At 47.2% G+C, this 21956-nt stretch overlaps 1 protein-coding gene across 6 annotated transcripts in view; it reads left to right on the top strand.

Annotated features, from left to right (window-relative positions):
- CRACDL (CRACD like) overlaps nt 1-21956 on the top strand; it is a 125434-nt gene that overhangs the window by 47462 nt on the left and 56016 nt on the right. The window contains exon 1 of one of the 6 annotated variants that reach the window (XM_043467893.1): nt 11214-11612. The exons of 4 other annotated variants lie outside the window; for them this stretch is intronic. In XM_043467893.1, the coding sequence (XP_043323828.1) occupies nt 11362-11612 (251 nt within the window). In that variant the 5' untranslated portion in view covers nt 11214-11361. Of the gene's footprint in view, nt 1-11213; nt 11613-21956 lie in introns of those variants that run through there. One more of the 6 variants, XM_043467892.1, reaches the window with a different exon arrangement.

Genomic DNA, 21956 nt, shown 5'->3' with positions numbered 1-21956 from the left:
TGGTGCTCAGTCTGTCAGTTGTGTCCGACTTTAGGACCCCACTGACTGCAGCCTGCCAGGCTCCTCTGCCCATGGAATTTTCCAGGCAAGAATACTGGAGCGGGCTGCCAGTTCCTTCTCCAGGGCATCTTCTCGGCCCAGGGGTCAAACCTTCTTGTGTCCACTGCACTGGCAGGTGGCTTCTTGACCACTCGCACCACCTGGGAAGCCCGTTGGTCTTACTGAGGACCCCTTACAGGATATGAGTTCTTTCAAGATTTCCCCTTGTCTTTGACAGTTCGATTAGATGTGTTGCAGGATGGATCCTTTGAGTTTATCCTACTTGGAGTTTGTTGAGCTTCTCAGATGTATAGATAAATATTGTTCTCAAATTTTACAAGTGTCCAACTATTAGTTCTTCAAATATTCTTCCTACACCATTCTCTTCTCTCCTTCTCAGATTCCTGATAAGCATATATTCATATGTTCAGTGATACGAATTTTTCCGCATTGTATCTCTTTCTGTTTCTCAGGCTGGTTAATCCCAACTGCTGGATCTTCAAGTTCACTGAATCCATTTAAATCTTCTCTTGAGTCCCTCTAGTGATTTTTTAAAAATTTGTTATTGTACTTTTCAAGTCCAGTTTCTATTTAGTTCTGTTTTATAATTTCCTTCTCTTTATTCTTGTGTATTTGGTGAGATAGCATTCTCATACCTTGCTTAATACACAGTTTCTTGGTTCTTTGAACATAATTAAAGTAGCTGATTTAAGTTCTTTGTCAAGTAAGTCTAACATCTGGGTGTCCAGTATATGGATCACACTTATTTTCCTTTGTATGTTTAGTAAGTTTGTGGAACATATAAAATATATTATGTGGCAACTTTGAATTTCAGATTCTCCCTAATTCCCCAGCATTTGTTGTTGTTGTTTGTATTGACTTTTCTGAACAAATTTTATAAACTCTGTATTTTTTGTCATGTGTGGCCACTGAAGTCTCTACTTTGGTTGGTTTAGTAATCAGCTAGTGATTGGACAGAGACTTCCTTAGACATTTTTTTTTTTTTTTTCCTTAGACATTTAGAATCAGCCATCCTCCCAGTCTTTGCTGAGGGACTCTGTACTCAGACAGACAGATGACAGCTCTGTCTAAACCCTGACTTCCTACTTGCACAGAGAGCCTCAAGGACAGCAGAGGTGAGACCTCAGCGCCTTCTCAGATCTCTCCTGAGTGTGTGCACAGCCCTTCATGTGGTCTTCTAGATTCCTAGGAGTATGTCGGGCATTTCCTTTTAAGCATTTTAAATAGTCTGTTGTTTGTCCCTAGGTGGCTTCCCTGGTGGCACAGTGGTGAAGAACCCGCCTGCCCATGCAGGAGACACGGGAGATGCAGGTTCGATCCCTTGTCAGGAAGATCCCCTGGGGAAGGAAACGGCACCCCACTCCAGTATTCTTGCCTGCAGAATCTCATGGACAGGGGAGCCTGGTGGGGCTGCAGTCCGTGGGGTCGCAAAAGAGTCGGACACGACTGAGCACAGCACGGCATAGTATTGTTTGCCCTAACTGTATCCACTTGCCTCGGTAAAGTTGAATATTGACCTTTAGGGGGAAAAGAGCTTTTTATGTCGAGTGAACTCTGACTCAGGTCAGACTGGGCTTTTTTCCCTTGCAAGCAGGCTTCTCTAGGGAACCACTAAACAGATTAAACAGTGACAATTCTCTGAGAGTGGAGGTTTGAAGACACTCCAATCCAGTTCTTCCACATCTGTTGGCTGCCAGGCTACTCATTTACACAGTAATTGTGAACCTGGTGGTTTGCAAGGCTACCAGGGTGATGGAAAGCCAAAGGTTGGAATAAGGCAAGTTAAAATGCCACAACACTTACTGTTTTAACTGAGATTTCAGCCATGGAATAGATGCTCCATGGAATGGTAAAGACTTTGGCTAATTTCTAGAGTTTTGACAAAGTTGACTCTAACTTTTTATTTATTTATTTTTTGCCAGTTTTTTAATTGCTTTTGTGGAGGATCGATTTTTGAAGGTCCTTATACCACCATTCTTGCTGATGTCATTTGCTCTTGATTTATTATTATTATTATTAATAAAGATGTTTAGAATCACATTGAATGTTTGGCATCATCATATTTGGTTAGCTAAGAAAGCTCAGTTTTGCCACTAATTCACTGTGTCCTGGGGAAAGTGACAGAATCTGTCAGCCTCAGTTCCACAGCTTGAAAAATGGTTGGTTGCCTAGTGAAAGCTTCAGTTTTTCCACGTCTGAGATTCTGAGCTTCTAAAGGCCATATTTTCACCCTCATTTTCAGTTCTTTCTTATGCAGCTTTACTGAGTTAATTTTTAAAAATTCTTACCATACCCTGTCAGTCATATTTTTGTGATAATTATTTCATTCTGAGTTGTAAACATCCTTCTGATAACATCATTATGGCTCTTGGCTGTTATCTATTCCTGCTGAGAGACTTTAAAAATGCAGTTGCTATGTATCTTACCATAAAAAGGGGGTTACTCTTCTCACTGTTGTCCGCCCCCACCACCCCGGGTTAGCAGCTCTTTGGCACGAAGTAGGAGATGCTTTTAAACGGGCCTTGGTACAGGGTAATGGTACCCAGGTCTGGAAGTAAAATGCCATAGCAACCGAGCCACACATCCCATGCCCTAATATAACTGCTGATGAATTGACCCCAATTGCAGATTTCAGCCTGCCTTGATCGTATCATCTTTGTAAACCACAGCCTCTATGCTTGGTCTTCAGCTGCCTTCTGATGCTACAGGTGGCTAGTCGCCATGGACACCCACCCACTCCCCACACGCCTGTGCCTCTGGGTGCCAGGTGCCCTCTCTCTGCCCTCCTTGCACCCAGCTCAGTGAGAGTGTTGGTCAGTCGTGTCCGACTCTTTATGACCCCACGGACTGTAGCCCGCCAGGCTCCTCCGTCCATGGGATTCTCTAGGCAAGAATACTGGAGTGAGTTGCCATTCCCTTCTCCAGGGGATCTTCCCAACCCAGGGATCAAATCCAGGTCTCCCTCATTGCAGACAGATTCTTCGGCATCTGCGCCGCCAGGGAAGCCCCGATCAGCGGACACTGGCTTCCAGCGTGGGAGGACGGGGCACGGCGTCTGGCGCGACTCCCCGGAAAGCCCAGTTCCATCCCCCGTTTCTCAGCTGCCTGCAGGTGGGCCCCAGATCGTCACTTGTGCCTTCCTCTTTGCGCTGAAGTGGGCCTGGGTGGCAGGAGTGGGACAGGGGTGTCCTGGTGGTTTGGCCAGGCTGGCCGGCTCTCAGGGAGAAGGTGGGGGTCCAGTCCAGCCCTGCCATCTTATCTTTCCTCTCTTCCTCTCTGCCTGTCCGGGTCTCAGACTCAGAGCTGCTCATCCTGGCAGGAAGGGGCAGATGTCTGTCCTGTGCTTCCAGGGCCCCCTTGGCACCAGGTTCTAACCCACAGTCCCGCTCACGCCCCCTGCTGGCCGCGGTCTCCAGGCGGAATGGACCCCCGGGGACCTGCAGCCCACCCCCCAGCCGCAGATCGGCTCCCGTGGGCGCACCGTCTCCGCATCCCGGGGAGCTGAGCACGGGACAGCCAGAGCAGGCCTGTGTGGAGGTGGTGTGTGGGCGCCATGTGCTGCGTTCTGAGAGATGCCAAAAATATCGGTGAGCCGCAAGCCCTCCCCTTGGCTCCAAGCGCCTCAGGCATTACATCATTTCATCCGGGCCTGCGCGGCGGCTCCGGTGACAGGCAGGACACTGAGGCCCGGCCGGTGAGTGACAACCAGGGCTCCCCCGCAGACAGCAGCTCGGGGCTCTTCCCGTCCTACTCAGGCCCAGGCTCATCCCTCTGTTCGGGGTAGAATTTTATCACCTCTGGTGGATCGCCCGAATCGTGCTTGGTGTTAGTGTAAAGACATGTCCCTTTCAGGCGGCGCGGGACCAGGGGGGCCACGTGCCTGCTGGGAGCCAGGCCCCAGGCTGATCCCCACGTGCAGGTCGCAGGCCACCAGGGTGGGCGCCCAAGGAGCAACTTGGTTTTCCTACAGCTCAGCTTCATGTGCACTCTGAGCCCTGGGAGCCCAGAGCTGCCCAGCTCAATCTCAGCGGGTATGGTGTTTCTTCCAGCCCTCAGCCCCTGGCGGCTGGCAGCCGGGCTCCGGAGAGTGAGCTGTGCTGCGTGGTGTCCAGGTGGGCGGAGTGGGAGGAATGCTGCGGGCTCAGTGCCTCTGTCCAGTCCATCAAGACCGCCATCCTCCTGCCTCTGCGCCAGTCGCTCTGCCAGGCCTCAGCGTTCGTGTGGAGTCTTCCTTTTCTCTGGTCCCTCTGAGCCCTCTGGCTCCCCTGGAGCCCGGGAGTCGTTCTGGAGCTGCGATCCTATGGGGGCCCAAGACACCGTGACGCATCAAAGACTGGCTTTCCTGGGCCCCCTCCTCAGCCCTTTCATCCACGGATCTCGCTGTCACCGCTTGTCAGCTGGGTCTGGCTCCTTCTGAAGCCCTGGCCCTTCCTTCTTTGCCAGACTGTTTTCCCCTCAAAGGGAGAAGCGTTTCCAGCAGAGGACACTGAGTGTGTGCAGAAAGTGGGACAGACCTCAGCCATGGCTTATTCCGCCGGTTACCGAGCCGTTCCGAGGTGATGCTGAGGGACCTCCCTGGCGATCCAGGGGTGGAGGCTTCGACTTTCAGTGCAAGGGGTGCGGGTTCACTCCCTGGTCAGGGAGCTCAGATCCTACATGCCTCTCAGCCAAAACACCAATGCATGAACCAGAAGCAGTGTTGTAGCAGATTCAATAAAGACTTTTAAAATGATCCACATCAAAAAAACCTTTTTAAAAAAATGTGATTCTCTGAAAAGAAACAGTACAAATGAACTGACAAAACAGAAAGAGACTCACAGAGTTAGAGAACCAACTGTGGGGGAAGGATGGGTGGGAGGGACAGTTAGGGACTTTGGGATGGACATGTACACACTGCTGTATTTAAAATGGATAGTCAGCAGGGACTCACTGCATAGCGCGGGGAACTCTGCTTGGTGTTATATGGCAGCCTGGATGGGAGGGGGGTTTGGGGGAGAATGGATACGTGTGTATGTGTGGCTGAGTCCCTTGCTGTTCACTAAAACTATCACAACATTGTTTGCTACTTGGCTATACCCCAATACAAAATAAAAAGCTTTTTAAAAAAGAAAAATTAAAAAAAAAAAAGTGATTCTGATACAGAGGGGTCACACCTCTGCCCTTTGTAAATCTTCTGTGAACAGACTCTTTCTTTACTGATACCCGCCTTTTGTTTGCCCCAGCCTTTCCTGTCCTGAAAGTGTATCTAACTGTTGTTCCAAAGATCTAAAAATAGAACCAAAGCATGTCTGGGTGGCTTGACCTGACTCATACAGTTCCTGTTTCCTCCAGGAATTACTTGGGACTCTTTATTTTGCAAATAAGGCTTGCAAAGGTTTGTTGGCTTTTAAAAAACCCATGAGACAGACTTTGTAGCTTAGTAACTGGAAAATCACTGGTAACTGCCTTCAGGAACAGTTTGATCCAGGACTCTAAGCAGAGTCCCCAGGTGCTCTGCTTTTCCTCTTTACCTCTTGGTGCTTCTTTCCTCTCTAAACTCATATCCTTCCAGACCCAAAAGAAAAGAAGTATTCTCTTTCAACAATTCCATAAATGCCCTGAGCCTCATCTCCTGGGCCTGAAATGAGTCACATGCCTGTCCCTGAAACAGCCACTCTTGCCAGGGTGTAGAACTGCGTTGACCAACTGTGGTTCCTGACTTGGGCCACGTCGTGTGTTGAGTCAGGCCTTGGCAGGTTCTTACTGAGTTCCTGGGTGTCTGGGCCTGAGTGAACCCCGTTTCTGCCCCTGCTGGAAGAGTAGGCCCTTGTACTCAATTGTTCAGTCGCTAAGTCATGTCCAGTTCTTTGTGACCCCATGGACTGCAGCAGACCAGCCTTCCTGTCCTTCACTATCTTCCAGAGTTTGCTCAAACTCATGTCCATTGAGTCGGTGATGCTATCTAATCATTTCATCCTCTGTTGTCCTCTTCTCCTCCTGCCCTCAATCTTTCCCAGCATCAGTGTCTTTTCCAGTGAAAGCATTTCCCTTCAGGTGGCCAGAGTACTGGAACTTCAGCTTCAGCATCAGTCCTTCCAGTGAATATTCAGGGTTGATTTCCTTTAGGATTGATGGGTTTCAGATCCAGGAATGGAGTCGCTGCCTCTGCCATCAGTTTCTAGTGACAGGCAGCCTAAATGGTCTTTAACCCTCTCTCCCCCAGATGGGCTCCTGTTTGTGAAAAGCTGTATTCCCTCAGTTCTCCTGTGTTTGACCTTTTGTCACTTGAAGGAAAACCGTTTGTTACTGAAACTGTAGAAATGAATGCAGAAGTGTGCTTTTTTTTAAAGTGTTTTTTATTTTAGTATAATTGCTTTGCAATGTTGTGTTGGTTTCTACTGTAGAGCAGCATGAATCAGCTATAAGTAAACACATATCCCCTCTGTGTTGCGCCTCCCTCCCACCTCCCACCCCTCTGGGTCATCACCGAGTACCGGTCTGAGCTGCTGCAGCAGCTCCCACCAGCTGTGTGTTTCACACATGGTGACATACAGGTGTCCATGCTGCTCTCTCAATGCGTCCCATCCTCCCATTCCCACCCTGTGTCCACAAGTCCTTTCTCCATGGCTGTGGCTGTGTTCCTGCCCTGCACCGAGGTTCATCAGTACCAGCGGTGGGGAACAACCGTTCTCTGCCCTGCCTGCATTTGAAGTGACCTGCGGTACCCTGCCAGCAATTGGGCCGGGGCATGATCTGAAGATCAGGAGTTGTTAAAGCTCCCCAGGGGATTTTGATGTGCAGGCAGGGCTGAGAACCGCTGCTGTAAAGCAGTGGTTCTCAACCCTTAACCTGCAGAGGGATCACCAGGGGCCCTTGGCCCAGGGCAGACTTTGAGAGCATAGATCTGGGTGGATGGAGTCGGAGATTCTGCGCCTCTCATCAGCTGCCAGGCGATGCTGAGGCCGCAGGTCCCCTGGCTGCCCCTGGAGTGGCAGGGCCACCGGGGTTCCATTCACGAGGCCTCCCGACATCCCCGGCAGATGCACACACCACCCTCGGCCCCTGCTCACCCTCAGACTCCATCCCCCTGGGCTGCCTGCAGGAGAAGGCGGAACCACAGGCTGCTCAGACACCCTGCCCACAGCAGCTGCCCCGCGGGGGCCTTCCAGGCAGGTGAGGCACCAGTGCCGCGGTTGGTCAGCCTGTCAGCGCCTCACGCCATGAAGCAGAACGCTCGGTGAGCTTTCCTCTCCGAGGAGCAGAGTCAGTAGGGTGCTCTCCTCTGTTGCTCAGCGGGGGGCGTATCAGACTGGACCGCAGGGTTCCCTGAGCCCCCTGCCCGGGGACTCAGAGCCCGGGGCTGAGTGGGACTGTGTCTACCAGGAACTCGGGGCTGCCCTTCTGGCTGCAGCTGGCTGCCTTTGGGGAGAAATGTGACTCAGTGGAGATGGAAGAGGGCCCCCTGCCTGTTCGGCCACCTGACTCAGCTGCCTTTCGGCAGGAAAGCCTGCAGCCATCCCAGGAGCAGGCAGCGGAAACAGGAGTCCCCTAGGCTCCACCCTCCACCTTGAGCCTGCGCTAGTGCCTCGTGCCGCTGCCGACCGTCACCCGGCGACGCTCCTTCTCCAGTGCACGACTCCGAGTGGGCGGGCTTGGATGGAATGCTCGTAATATTCAGTTCAGCTAACATCTAAAGAGGAAATGCATGTGGAATATGTACAGCAGTTCTTGGCACATGTAAGCTCCGCCGGCATCATGCCTTGGCTCGCTCGGAGGTAAAGGGTGAGAAATTCCCGGAGTCCTCACTTGTTCGCGGGATGCCACCTGTCTACACAGTCTGCCTTCCTCTGGTCACCTTCCTGTGCATCCGTCAGCTAAGGACTTCACGGGTGCTCCCCCACTGACTGAGGTGCCGTGCCCGTTGCTGTGTGCGCTGGTGGCCCTGGCTAGTCCAGGAGGATGTGGCTTGTGTGTTGCACCGTATTAATCAGTCACGACATGTCCTACATGCTTAGTCGACTCTTTGTGACCCCATGGACTGTAGCCCACCAGGCTCCTCTGTCCATGGGATTTTCTGGGCAAGAATAACTGGAGTGGGTTACCATTTCCTCCTCCAGGAGATTTTCCCGACCCAGGGTTCAAACTCAAGTCTTCTGCATTGCAGGCAGGTTCTTTACTGCTGAGCCACTGGGGAAGGCCTGTATTAATTAATCACTATGCACTTATTAAGCACCTACTGCATATTTGGCTTCTTGGAATACATAAAACAATCTAGTTGATTGGCATTGTTCTTAGAGACTTCGCAATCTGATTGAGGAGGCCAGCTATACACATTAGCTACCAACTGGTATGGGGCATCTATTAATATGTATATATACAACACCCTCCTCCCACCATGGCAGTATTGAAGAAAATGGGAACTTGGCTGCTTCTCCAAGGTCTTTAAAATACTGAGAGGATGGAAAAATTTGGAATATTAGATGTCCTCACATAATGAGCCAAATGTGTGTTCAGATTGCTCCATGTCCTCACTCTCCAAATGTGATGTCTCCAAATTGCAAAATAGGAAGATATTTATGTCAAACCCAGCCAGCCCACACATCTGAATCACACAGGAGCACTTTGTCAAAGCATCTTACCAAATGGCTCAAACGGAATCCAACTATTTGAGAATCCCCCCCTCCTTAGGAGAAACTTAATAAAGCAAATTACCTTATTAAAAGTGATTTTGCCCTTTTTTTATTATTATAATTTTTTTGGCCACACCACATGTCATGTGGGATCTTAGTTCCCCAATCAGGGAATTGAACCTGGGGCCCCTGCATTGGAGAGGTGGAGTCTTAATCCCTGGACCACCAGGGAAGTCCCTGCCCTTAGATTTTTATAAGCACAGGTGATGCTTTAATATTTAATATTAAATATTTAATATTCATTAAATATTTCCCAGCATCTATTGTGTGTAGATATCAGAGATGAAAAGAGCTTATATCTGCCCTGAAGAAGTTCACATTCCAGGAGAGGAAATAATGTGAGTGGGCAGGGACTCAGAGGAAGAATGTGAGGTGCCCAGCAAGTTCTGAGGTTTCTTCGGGTCGTGGGCAGAGGCACTGGTGTGTGTGGATGAGGCATTCCCTTGGGTAGCAGAGTATCAGGTGTGGCTACGTGGGGTGGGGGGTCAGGGGGAGGTGGCGGCAGCAGGTAAGATGGCCAGGCCAGACTGGAGGGACTTCTGTGATGTTGTCATTGCCACTTCATTTTTCTGGCTCACAGACAAGCAGTATAGTGACTAGATTTTGAAAATATATTTTCCATAGATGTTGTTCTCAGCTCGAGCACGTCTTTTCCTCTGTTAGTTAACAGAAGCATCTTCACAGAAAAATGAGGTTTGGACCAATTTTACAGACCTGTGTTTTTCCTGAAGTAATCCGATAGCCTGTCAGGTATCAGAGTTCACACCACTCATATCGGACTTGAGACAGAGTCCCAGAGATGGAAGTGGTTTGCCCCGAGTCATTCAGCTGGTTAGTAGCTAACTAGTGGCAGTCAAGGCGAGAATCCAGTTCTATAGATTCACTGCGATTTCTGCCAATGACGTCGACAGGCTTCTAGCCAAGTGCTGCTCCAGGCCCCTGGCAGTAGCTCCCTGGAGGGCTGTGTGGTGAGCAGTTCTGAGAATGATGCTGTGGTTGAATTACTGATGTCTGCCAAGGACAGGTGATAGGAGACACCTTGACCTGGGCTTCTTAGGAGTCAGCTGCCCTCGTGGGGCTCACAGCTGGATGAGGTACAGGCCTTGATTTCAGCATCAGATTTTCCACTTACACCATTCTGGACCTGCAGGGACACTGACCAGGCCCAGAGCAGGGCTGGCTGTAGCGAGCGGCAGGGCGGCTCAGGTTCAGTGCTCTGAGTGCTGAGCTGGCCTCCAGTGGGGTGAGCTGCAGCTGTGGGTCTGTTGGACTTGGCCTCTGGGGAGAGAAGGCTACTGGCCGGGACCGCTCCTTAGAGACATCCACCCTGAAGCCAAGCCCATCCCTGACACTTCAGTGGTTCGCTCTGCCCCTGACCCACCTCACGGGAGACAGGGACACTCCCGCCAGTCCGTTGTCCCTCTCCCTAGAGAAAGCTGAGCTGTTGGCAACATCCAGGCAGCTGAGAGCATCTTTAGAAGATTCTAAAGAGTCCAAGGGCAGGTGGGTGTAAACTGCCAGCAGAACACTCGGCAGTTGTTTTTTCCCACTGCTTTCTTTAGTTACCATCAAGTACACTGGTTATGCTTGATTATTTCAATTATAAACCAGTCAACCAGAACTTTCTTTGGACGTGTTGATGCTGAAGCTGAAGCTCTAATACTTTGGTCACCTGATGTGAGAACCAACTCACTGGAAGAGACCCTGATGCTGGGAAAGATTGAAGGCAGTAGGAGAAGGTGGCAACAGAGGGTGAGATGGTTAGGTAGCATCACCAACTCAACATGCATTTGAGCAAACTCTTGGAGATAGTGAAGGACAGAGGAGCCTGGCATGCTGCAGTCCACGGGGTCACAAAGAGTCAAACATGACTAACGACAACAATGACCAGAACTTTATATATATGGATGCGTTTTGGAAAACAGAAGAGGAATCTAGGACTTCTTCGGCACCGTCTTCAGAAGTCACCCCTGCTGCCTGCTGCTCCGCAGTTTTCATAATACAGTCACACTTGCCATTCGGAGCCTTCTGTCAGCCCTCTAGACGTTGCCTGGAAACCACCGGCAGTGCGGTTAGCAGCCTTCGTGCTTTGCAGGAGCTCAGGTGCAGTTGCAAGGCTGGGCGACAGGAGTCTCTTACTTTGAAGTGGCAGCTGCAGGTCAGCAGAGAGGACGTCACGGGGAGGTAGCTTTGTGGGGGGGAGGGCGTGGCCTGTGTACCTGCCAGGTGTGGTCACCAGCAGGGAGTACTGAAGCTCTGGCTGCCGCAGCGTGCCCTGGGGCAGGTGCCCGCCTGAAAGGAGGAGCCTTGGGAAGGGCCCAGGAAAGACGTTCATCAAATACATCCAGGCCCTGCAGCAACAAGCTTGAAGAGGGAATAAGGAGAAAGCCAGAGCAAGGGAACAAGCGGTTGTGGGGCGGGGGGTTAGACATTCCCCCAGGGCCCTGAACCCTTGCTCAGATGGGGTGATTAGTGCCCTTTGCCCAACTCTGTCAGGAGCACAGGGAGGCAGAGCCCGGGCCTGTCAATTTCCACCCTCAGCTCAGAGGGAGGCGGGTGGCAGCTCCAGCCCCACCCTGGCCGTCCACGTGGATGGAGGGAAGGAGGAAGTGGCTGTGTGTCTGAGCTTCCAATGCCCTGTGCTCCACACCTGCCCGGAGGCCCCACGGGGCTGCAGCAGTTGGCAGACGCCTCCGTGTCCTCGGGGCCCGAGTGCTGCTCTGGAAACGGGAGCAAGGCTCTTGATCGGCACCCAGGGGTGACCCGAGGGCCCCTTTGGGGAAGGGGAGGCCTTCTGTCCTTCCGGAGAATGAAAGTGCCGGAGGCCCCCTCCGTGTTCACGAAGATGGCTGCCTTTTACCAGTGCATCAAGCCTGAGCCCAGGTGCGCCCCTGAGAGCTGAGAGGTGGCGGGGTAGATGGAGGGGCTGAGAGGGAGGGGGGCCCGACCCTGCACCCCAGCCCCCAGGGCCTGAGGGCCCTTTCAGTACCTGTTGTCGTTTATGACCCCCTTCCTTACAGATGTCACTGTATATATTATATATCTCCTTCAATTATGTGAATTCTGGAACAAAATAATGATTTTCTTTATTTTCTTTGTGACACATGCATATATTGAAGCCGGGGGGAGCAGGGTGCTAAGGTGAAGGGGATGGGGAGTGAAAGGAAGAGAGAAGGGGAGGGGAAGGGGGCTGGAAGACAGAGTGTTTTCCTCTGAACATCCCATGCCTGAACAAGGTGGATCCACATGGCACAGTCTGTGTCCTTTTGGTGGAGAGAAGGCAGCAAAGGGCAACGTAAAAGGTCGTTAGAATTGTTCCTGGAACTAGCGATCAGCCCCAAAGGGCTTGTTCTTTTTTTTTATTTGTTTAATTTTTTAAAATCAAGTATAGTTGACATACAATATTTGTAAGTTACAGGTGTATGATATAGCGATTCACAATGTTAAAGTTTATACTCCATTTATAGTTATTATAAAATATTGGGTATATTACCTGTGCTGTACGGTATATCCATGTAGCTTATTTTATACCCAATAGTTTGTACCTCTTAATCCCCTCCCTGTCCATTGCTTCCACTTCCCGTCTCCCCACTGGTAACCACTCATTTGTTCTGTCTGTGAATCTACTTCTTTTATGTTACATTGACTAGTTTGTTGTATTATTTAGATTCTGCATGTAAGTGAGATCATACAGTGTTTGTCTTTGTCTTCACATAACGCCAAAGGGCTTGTTATTAACTGACAGACTTGCCGAGGGTGGCGGCCTGCTCAAGTTCTTAGGGAGCAGAGGCCAGTGGACCTGCAAAGCCACCTCGCCCTGCTGCAGGTGACCTCATCCTTTGAAAATGTTTGGCCCTTGGTGCTTCCACCATGATAGTACAAAGGGAAGCAGAGCTCCAATGTGGTTGAAATGCATTTGCAAGTGTAAGTAAACAGCTTGCATGTCTTGTACACCAAATGGAAAATGCCAGTATGGCAGCCTCTATCCAACCAAGCGATGGTCACGTCTGCACATCACCTGGGCTGGGTGGACGGTCTTGGGAAACAAATATTGCCACTTTGTCAACATACATCTGGAGGTGCGGGGGATGCTGGGAGACCTGGCAGACCACCCACTCCCCCCCAAACCTCACTTCCTTCTTTTGCTACACAGCACAGGAATCCAGCAACCAAAGGCTTCCTTGTGAACACACATCTTTGTACTGTTGCAAAGCCCTGTGCAGGAAAGTCACCATCACTGTTATTGTTTCATTACAATCTTTTCTTTTTTTTACTTATAATTATTCAACCTCAGTGTCTGATGCTGCCTGTTTTGAATGGACCAGAATAGAGTGGTGGTGTGATGTCTCCTCATTAATAGACTTTGGAGCATGACTTCCTAATTAAAAAAGAAAAACAAAACAAAACTTCAGCTTTGCATCTGCTGTGCTACAGAAATGCCAATCACATATTGAACATCCTAGATAAATTTAGCCTTAAGAACTTTCTTCATGTCCTTATTTTTGGTAGACATACAGAAAAGAGGGGAATTTACTACCTAAAAAAAACTCAAGTTAAAAACAGACCAGCCCTCATAAAGCTTCCCTGCGCCCCGGGCTTTGGGTCCATTCATCCCGTGTGGGTAGTGATTAGCACAATTCCCAGCTCACTCAGAGACTGGAAGTTTCCAAGTTAGATCACATCTTGGCAAGATACCCCAGCGTTAGAATATGTTTTCCCAGGAACTGTCCAAATGCAGTTTCTGAGGTTGCAAAGTTCAAGGCTTACCTCTTTTATTTGTTTATTTTTGGCTGAGCTGGTTTTTTGCTGCTGCGAGGGCTTTTTCTCTAAGTTGTGGCGAGAGGGGCTGCTCTCTGGTTGTGGTGCCCGGGCTTCTCATTGCAGTGGCTTCTCTAGTTGCAGAGCCTGGGCTCTAGGGCGTGCAGGCTTCAGTAGTCTCGACTCCTGGGCTCTAGAGCTCAGACTCAGTAGTTGTGGTTCACAGGCTTCGCTCCTCTACCACTTGTGGGATCTTTCCAGATCAGGGATCAAATGAGCGTCTCTGGCATTGGCAGGCAGATTCTTTACCACTGAGCCACCAGGGAAGCCCCTTACCCATTTTTGAAATTATGGTTTTGTAAACCTAGCTCATAGATTTGTTTTATCCTATTAACATAAAAACATCTAAACTAGCGTTTTAAAAATCTTATATGAAACTATTCATTTCTGAGCAAGGGAAAACAGGTAACTCCTGTGAAAGCTGTCATGTATTGCGTGAGCCTCATTGAGGAGCATCCATGCAGACACAGGCTGCATACGTGAACGCAGGTTCCTGTGTGTGTCTGTACATGTCTGTAGGAGGGTATGCGTTCCCAGCTAAGTAACTTACCAGTGTGCTTCTTCATAAGGACTCTGAGTACTGCAAAATCAACTGTTGCATACGTTTCAAAAAAATGGTATCATTTATCTTACATGAGACACTACCTATATACTTATAAACTATGCTGTTTGTCTGGCAAAGAAACAGGCTAGCCACTTGCGGTCCACTGCCTCATTCCCTCTGGATCCTCTCCCTGTCCCTTTCAGCCCCTGGCTGAAGGGAACCCCAAGGACAGGAACCAGGCATCTGAAGCAGGGTCCTCCTTGCATCCACGTTCCTTGACTCCCAAAGGCTCTGCCTGGTTCTAGGGCAGGTGATGTCTAGGGAGCCAAGGACAAAAAAATCAAACTAAAGAAATGTGACATCATTTAGCTAAGTCATGGCCCTTTTTTTTTAATGTATTTATTTTTGGCAGTGCTGAGTCTTCGTTGCTGGGTGTGGGCCCTGGGGCTCGTGAGCTCAGTAGTTGTGGTGCACAGGATGAGCTGCTCTGAGGCATGTGGACCCTCCCGGAACAGGGCTTGAACCCGTGTCCCTTGCACTGGCAGGTGAATTCCTAACCAGTGGACCACTGGGGAAGTCTTAAGTCATGAACTTTGAAAGACGTCTGTCTTGAAGACGTCGGCGTGTCCCCTGGTCTTGGGAACTGTGGCTGGGTAGTAGATGCTGAGTCACTTTCCTCAGAAGGTGATTCCTTTGTCTAACACATGTTGTAAGTGCCTCTGATTCATTTGCTCATTCATCCATTCATTCATTCAACAGTCTTTTTTGGGGACCTCCTGCGTGGCAGTACCATGCTGGTATGTGTTCCCTATTCTCAAGGAGTTAGTCTGCAAGTTTGACATCTTTAGCCAGATTGGCGATGACTCACTTCTCTAGGTCAAGCCTCATTTTAGGTTTTTAATAAGACTGTCTATCAATTACTGGTCTCTAGGAAACTGGCCTCCCTGTAAGTTCCCTTGCTCCCGTCCTGCTGTCCTCTGAGCACTATGACTCAGTGTTGGAGTTCTTGGTTTTCAGCTCTTTGCTCATCTGATTGCTTTGCTTTCTTTTTTTCAAGCAGTGTTTTAACTGTAGTTGATTTACAGTGTTGTGTTAGTTTATGGTGTACAGCAAAGTGATTCATGTATATATATATATGTAATATATATACATACACACATACCTACACATTGAGTTGTTGTTCAGTCGTTAAGTCGTATCCAACTCTTTGCAGCCTCATGGACTGCAGCACGCCAGGCTTCCCTGTCCTTCACCATCTCCCGGGTGCTCAAACTCCTGTCCATTGAGTCAGTGATGCCATCCAGCCATCTCATCCTCTGTTGCCCCCTTCTCCTCCTGCCTTCAATCTTTCCCAGCGTCAGGGCCTTTTCCAGTGAGTCAGCTCTTCGCCTTAGGTGGCCAAAGTACTGGAGCTTCAGCTTCAGCATCAGTCCTTCCAGTGAATGTTCCGGGTTGGTCTCCTTTAGGAGTGACTGGCAGTGTTCCATCGTGTGTATATACACACCGCATCCTCCTCCAGTCATCTGTTGATGGACATTCAGGTTGTTTCCGTATCTTGGCTACTGTAAGTGGTGCTGTCATGAACACTGGGGTGCATGTCTTTTTGAATTATTGTTTCCTCTAGATATATGCCCAGGAGTGGGGTTGCTGGATCATATGAAAGCTCTATTTTTAGCTTTTTAAGGAACCCCCATACTGTTCTCCATAGTGGCTGTACCAATTTACATTCTCACCCACAGTGTAAGAGAGGATTCCCTATTCTCTACGCCCTCTCCAGCGTTTGTTATTTGGAGCCTTTTTAATGGTGGTCATTCTGACTGATAGAAGGTGATAACTCATTGTAGTTTTGATTTGCATTTCTCTAATAATTATCGATGCTGGTCATCTTCTCCTGTGCCTGTTGGCCATCTTTGTGTCTTCTTTGGAGAAATGTCTATTTAGGTCTTCTGCTTGTTTTTTGATTGGGTTGTTTTTTGTTTTTGTTGAGGTGTATGAGCTGTTTGTATGTTTTGGAAATCAAGCCCTTGTCAGTTGCATCATTTGCAAATATTTTCTCTCAGCCTATAAGATTGTCTTTTCATTTTCTTTATGATTATCTTTGCTGTGCAAAAGCTTATACATTGATTAGGCCTCATTTGTCTATCTTCACTTTTGTTTCTATTGCCTTGGGAGACTGACCTAAGCGAACATTGCTACAATTTATGTAGGAGAAAGTTTGCCTATGTTCTTTTTTTTTTTTTTTTTTGGCCTATGTTCTTTTTTAGGAGTATTATGGTGTCAGGTCTTATATTTAGTCTTTAAGCCATTTTGCTTGTCTTTGTGTATGGTGTGTGGGTGGGTTCTAATTTCAGTGATTTACATACAGTTGTTCAGCTTTCCCAGCACCACTTGCTGAAGTAACTGTCCCTCATTGTATATTATTGCCTCCTCTGTCAAAGATTAACTGACCGTAGGTGTGTGGGTTTATTTCTGAGCAATTTCTTTGCTTTCTTTTCTCCATATGTCACAGTGGATCTACTCCTTCTCCTCCCTGTTGTTCCCGACAAGTGGATAAAGCAGGTTTTATGCACACACCTGGAGGTGTACTCTGAAAGGTCAAATCCTCTGGTTTTGGGCATAAAAGTGTCTATCATGAAGCAGTAAAGCCAGCACAGTTTTCGAGCAGAGATTTCTCACAGGAACTTTACAAGCCTTACACATTCCCTTGCCTCAGTAATGTGAAACTTCTTTTTCTAAAAAAAGGTACAGGCAGATCTTGGTGTGACTCACTAGAGAACAATAGTCAAGTCACAGTTTATTTTTGTCTTTTTCCCCAAAAAAAGGAAAAATTGATTAAATGTATAGGGAAGGTGAGCAGGCTTAAATCCTTAAAGGGGAACCAGATCACAGAATTGTGCAAACAGATATGTGATGAAAACTGGGGAATGCGGTGAACAAAAAGGTCAGGGCTTCTCACTGTGCATTGTGGAAGGCGCTGGCTCCTCTGATCACACCTGCCGGCGGGAATGAGGGCTGAGCAGAAGTTAGTAAGAAGGAAGTGGAGCATGAGAGCAGGGAAGAGCATTCAAGCAGAGGGAACAGCATCTGCAAAGGTCCTGGGCTGGAGGAAATGAAGCCTGCAGGGCAGGGAGAGCAGGGGGGCACACTGGTGCTGATTGTGTGTGTCACTGAAATCCAGATGACCTGCTCGTCTGTCCATGTTGAGATTTACCCCGATAAATACTGCCCTCCAGTCCCACCCACCCCTCCCCGCTTCCATCTAAGATCATATCCTTCCTCCCCTCTTATCGGCTTTACTGTGGGTTTGCTAGAGACACAGTGTATCATGTCTTCTTTTCCAAAAATGTCTTTACTTCACCTTTTTATCTGGTGATTCTTTTTTTCTAGCAGCTTTATTGGCATATAATTTATATAACCATAGAGTTCACCTGTTAGGAGTGTGCAGTCAACAGTCTATTTCCAGAGTTGTGCAACTATGAACAGAATGTGATTTGAGAATGTATTCATCTCCCCTTCTGCTCATTAGCATCCCTTCCCATTCTCCCTCCCTCTCCAGAGCACCCCACTCCCAACCCTAGGCAGACACTAACTTACTGTCCGTCTCAATGGATTTGCCTATTATGGGTATTTTAAAAATATTTATTTATTTATTTTTGGCTGTGCCGGGTCTTGCTTGCTGCACGTGGGCTTTCTCCAGCTGCAGCGAGCAGGGGCCGCTTGCTCTTTGCGGTGGGTTCTCTTACTGCGGAGCGTGGGCTCCAGGGCGTGAGGGCTTCCATAGCTGTGGCACACCAGCTGAGCTGTCTGGCAGCACGTGGGATCTTCCCAGACCAGGAGTCTGAACCGGCATCCGCTGTGTTGCAGGCAGGTTCTTAACCGCTGAACCACCAGGGAAGCCTTGTTCTGGGTATTTTATATAAGTGAAATCATTCAGCTTGCGGACTTTTGTGTCTGGTTTCCTTTGATGTAGCATAATGTGTTCAAAACTAACCCACAGTGTAGCATGTGTTAACACTTCATTCCTTTTTATGGCTGAATTATATTCTGTTGTATGTATGTATCCTATTTTAAATGTATTCATCAGTTGTTGAGCTGTTTCCACTTTCTGATTATAAATAATGCTGAACATTGGTGAATACATTTTTCTGTGCATTTCCCCCCATTTTATTGTTGTACAATACACATAATATAAAATGTTGCCATCTTGACCATTTTTAAACATACAGTTTAGTGATATTAAGTACATCCATTTGTTGTGCAACCAGCACCACCATCCATCTTCAGAACTCTTTTCATCTTGCAGAACACAAACTCTGAACTCATTAAACCCACTCCCGCCATTCCCTCCTTCCCCAGCCCCTGGTAGCCACCATTCTGCTTTCTGAATCTGTGATTTTGATTCCCCAACACAAGTAGTGGAATCATTCAGCATTTGTCTTTTGTGACTGGTCTGTTTCACTTAGCATAAAATCCTCAAGGTTCATCCATGTGGCAGCCTGTTTTAGAACTTCTTTCCTTTTTGCAGTTGGTAAGAAGATACTTGTTTCTGTCATTTTGCTATTGGTTTTCACTATGCTTATAGGTTTTTTATCCTTCATTTCCTGTATTACTGTCCCCTTTTAGTTGATTTTTTAGTATTTATTTTTATTTATTTATTTATCTGCATCAGGTCTCAGTTGTGGCATGTGGGATCCCTGACCAGGGATCAAACCTGGGCCCACTGTATTGGGAATGCGGAATCTTAGCCACTGGACCACCGGGGAAGTCCTGAGTTGGGTTTTTGTGGTTGTTGTTGTGAAGCTTTGAAGTTCCTTTCTCATTTCCTTCTGTCCGTGTTCTACAGCTGTTCTGTGGTTACCGCAGGGATTACATTGAACATCCTAAAGTTATGATACTCTGATTTGGATTTGTTCCAGCTTAACATCCACGACACACAGAACCTCTGCCCCTTTACACTTCTGTTCCTCTTCCTTTCAGTTGCTGATGCCACAGAATAACATCGTTAAGCGTTGTGTGTCTAAAAACATAAATTAATAATTTGAAAAAATATAGTAACCTCTTAAATTAGAAAACAAAATGTGGAGTTACAAACAAAAGTTACAGTAATACTAGCTCTTAGACTACTAATAGCTCTTTAAAAATGTGTAAGTCTCTTAAATTAAGTGGAAAACAAAAGTGGAGTCATAAATCAACCATAAACCAGTGTTGACCCTTGAACATTGAGGCTTGTTGTTAGGAACAGCAACCCTCCACACAGTCCAAAATCTGAGTCTAGCTTTACAATTGGTCCTTCATATCTGTGGCCTGTCCAGGGATTCCAGCAGACATGGATCATGTAGTACTACAATACATATTTGCTGAAAAAAAAAATCCACATATAAGTGGACCTGGGCAGTTCAAACCCATCTTGTTAAAGAGTCATCTGTACTAGCTTTTATAATTTCCCATGTATTTACTTCTACTAAGTTTTTAAGTTAGTTTTTTAAAATTATAGTTGATTTACACTATTATGTTACAGGTGTGTAATATAGTGATTCACAAATTTTAAAGTTTATACTTCATTGATTATAAAATATCAGCTATATTCCCTGTGTTGTACAATGTATCTTTGTAACTTATTTTGTACCTAATAGTTTGTACCTCTTACCTACCTCCATAGTACCCCTGCCCCCTTCTCCACTGGTAACCAACTTGTTTGTTCTCTGTATCTGTGAGTCTGTTTCTTTTTTGTTATATTCACTAATTTGTTGTATATTTTAGATTCCACGTATAAGTGATATCATACAGTATTTATCTTTGATTTATTCTTCCAAGCCCATCAGTGTTGTTGCAAATGACAAAGTTTCATTCTTCCTTATGGCTGAGAAGTATTCTATTGTGTTTATCTTCTTTATCTATTTTTAAAATACAGTTTCAAGTTACTGTCTAGTTCCCTTTTATTCCAACCTGTAGGACTCCCTTGAACATTTCCTGAGGGGCATGTGTAGTGATAATGGACTCCTTCATCTTTTATTTATCTAGAAATGTCTTAATTTCTTAACATACTTTTGAAGGACAGCTTTGCCACATTTAGGGTTATTGGTTGACATTTTTTTCCTTTTAGCACTTTGACTACATCCCCCTTCTGCCTTCTACCCTCCAGAGTTTCTGATGAGAAATTTGCTGATAATCTTACTGGGGATTCGGTGTGTGTGATGATTTGCTTCTCTCTTGTTGCTTTCAAGATTCTTTATCTTTGGCTTTCAACTGTTTAATTATAATGTATCTCAATTCATTGAGCTCCTTAGATGTTGTTATTTGTGTCTTTCATCCAGTTTGGGAGGTTTGGGGCCATTATTTTTTCAAATACTCTACCCCTTTCTCTGTCTCCCACCTTCTTCTGCAACTCCTACAATGTGCATTTTGATCCATTTGATGGTGTCCCATAGGTCCGTTGTATTTCCCTTGTATCTCAGACAGTAAAGAATCTGCCTGCAACGCAGGAGAACTGGGTTTGATCCCTGAGTTGGGAAGATCCCCTGGAGAAGGGAATGGCCACCCACTCCAGTATTCTTTCCTGGAGAATCCCATGGACAGAGGAGCCTGGTGGGCTGCAGTCCATGGGGTTGCAGAGAGCTGGGCACGACTGAGTGACTCACACTTTCATTTTCATAGGTCCCTTATGCTCTGTTCAGTTTACGCCAGTGTTTTTCTTCCAATTCCTCAGACTCTAATTATCATGACCTATCTTCAAGTTTTCTGATTCTTCTGCATGCTGAAATCTGCCTCTGAAACCCTCTACTGAATCTTTCATTCCAGTTACCATTTCAGTTTTTTTTTTTTAAGCCCCAGATTTTTTCTTCCTTTTTAGGCTTTCTCTCCTTTTATTAATACTTCCATTTTGTTCATACATTATTTCCTTGAGTTTCTCTACTTCTTTAGTTCTCTGAGCATCTTTAAGATCATTGCTTTTAAGTGTTTGTCTAGTAGATTAGCCACCAGATCTTTTTTCAGGGACAGATTCAAAACTGGACATTTGAATCTAATAATATGGTAACTCTGGAAATCAGTTCTCCCCCTTCATCTGGGTTTGCTAGGCTCTATTTTTTGTGCCAAGGATCGGCCTGAGGTTTTCTAAGATCTTCTAAGGTCTTTGAATAAGCCTGTGAGTTTCCCTGGGCATATGCAGTAACTTGCTCATTTCCCCCATATACACAATAGCTTTTGAATGTCCTAATGGTCAATGTCTGGCTCCCAAAAGGGGAAAACAGAAAACTGAACCGGGGAAAGGGGAAATGGGGCACCCAGCCCAGCCCTTTAAATCTCCTGGAGGTTAGTGCAGCTAGATGGGGAGGGGCTTGCAACAGTAGGGAGGGTGCAACAGCAGTGGCAGCCCACCGCCTTGCCACTCTGTCATCGTAAGCACCAGTCACAGCACAGATCTCTAGTATTTGGAGAACTGGGTCCTTTTGCCCACCATGGTTCCTTCAAGGCATGTGCAAGCTGCTCTCAGATGCATGGCTGCCTGTCAAGAGAGTTGGGAATGGCAGTGAGTAGATGCTGTTGAACTAAGAGCTGAAATTGACAGAAATTACCTGCGATTTACATACCAGCCTTCCTCTGGGAGTTGCAAGCCTTAAATGGACTCCGAAATAGCTACACCAGACAGATTCTGCAAGTGTTGCTGTTGTCTAGGTGGGAGAGAGTTTCCTGGTGCCTCCTACTCCATGGTATTCCTGGAATCTTTCATAGACATATGTGTTTATTTCTCTAGGGTAAATACCTAGGAATGGAATTGCCAGACTGTATGGTATCTTTATGTTTCTTGAGGTTTTTTTTTCACAAGGAGCTGTTTTCCAAAGTGTCTATAATGTTTTGCATTTCCA

This window comes from Cervus canadensis, chromosome 5 (genome assembly GCF_019320065.1).
Source record: "Cervus canadensis isolate Bull #8, Minnesota chromosome 5, ASM1932006v1, whole genome shotgun sequence".
Lineage (NCBI taxonomy): Eukaryota > Metazoa > Chordata > Mammalia > Artiodactyla > Cervidae > Cervus > Cervus canadensis.
The sequence above is the reverse complement of the archived record's forward strand: the minus strand, read 5'-3'. Positions and strand labels throughout refer to the sequence as shown.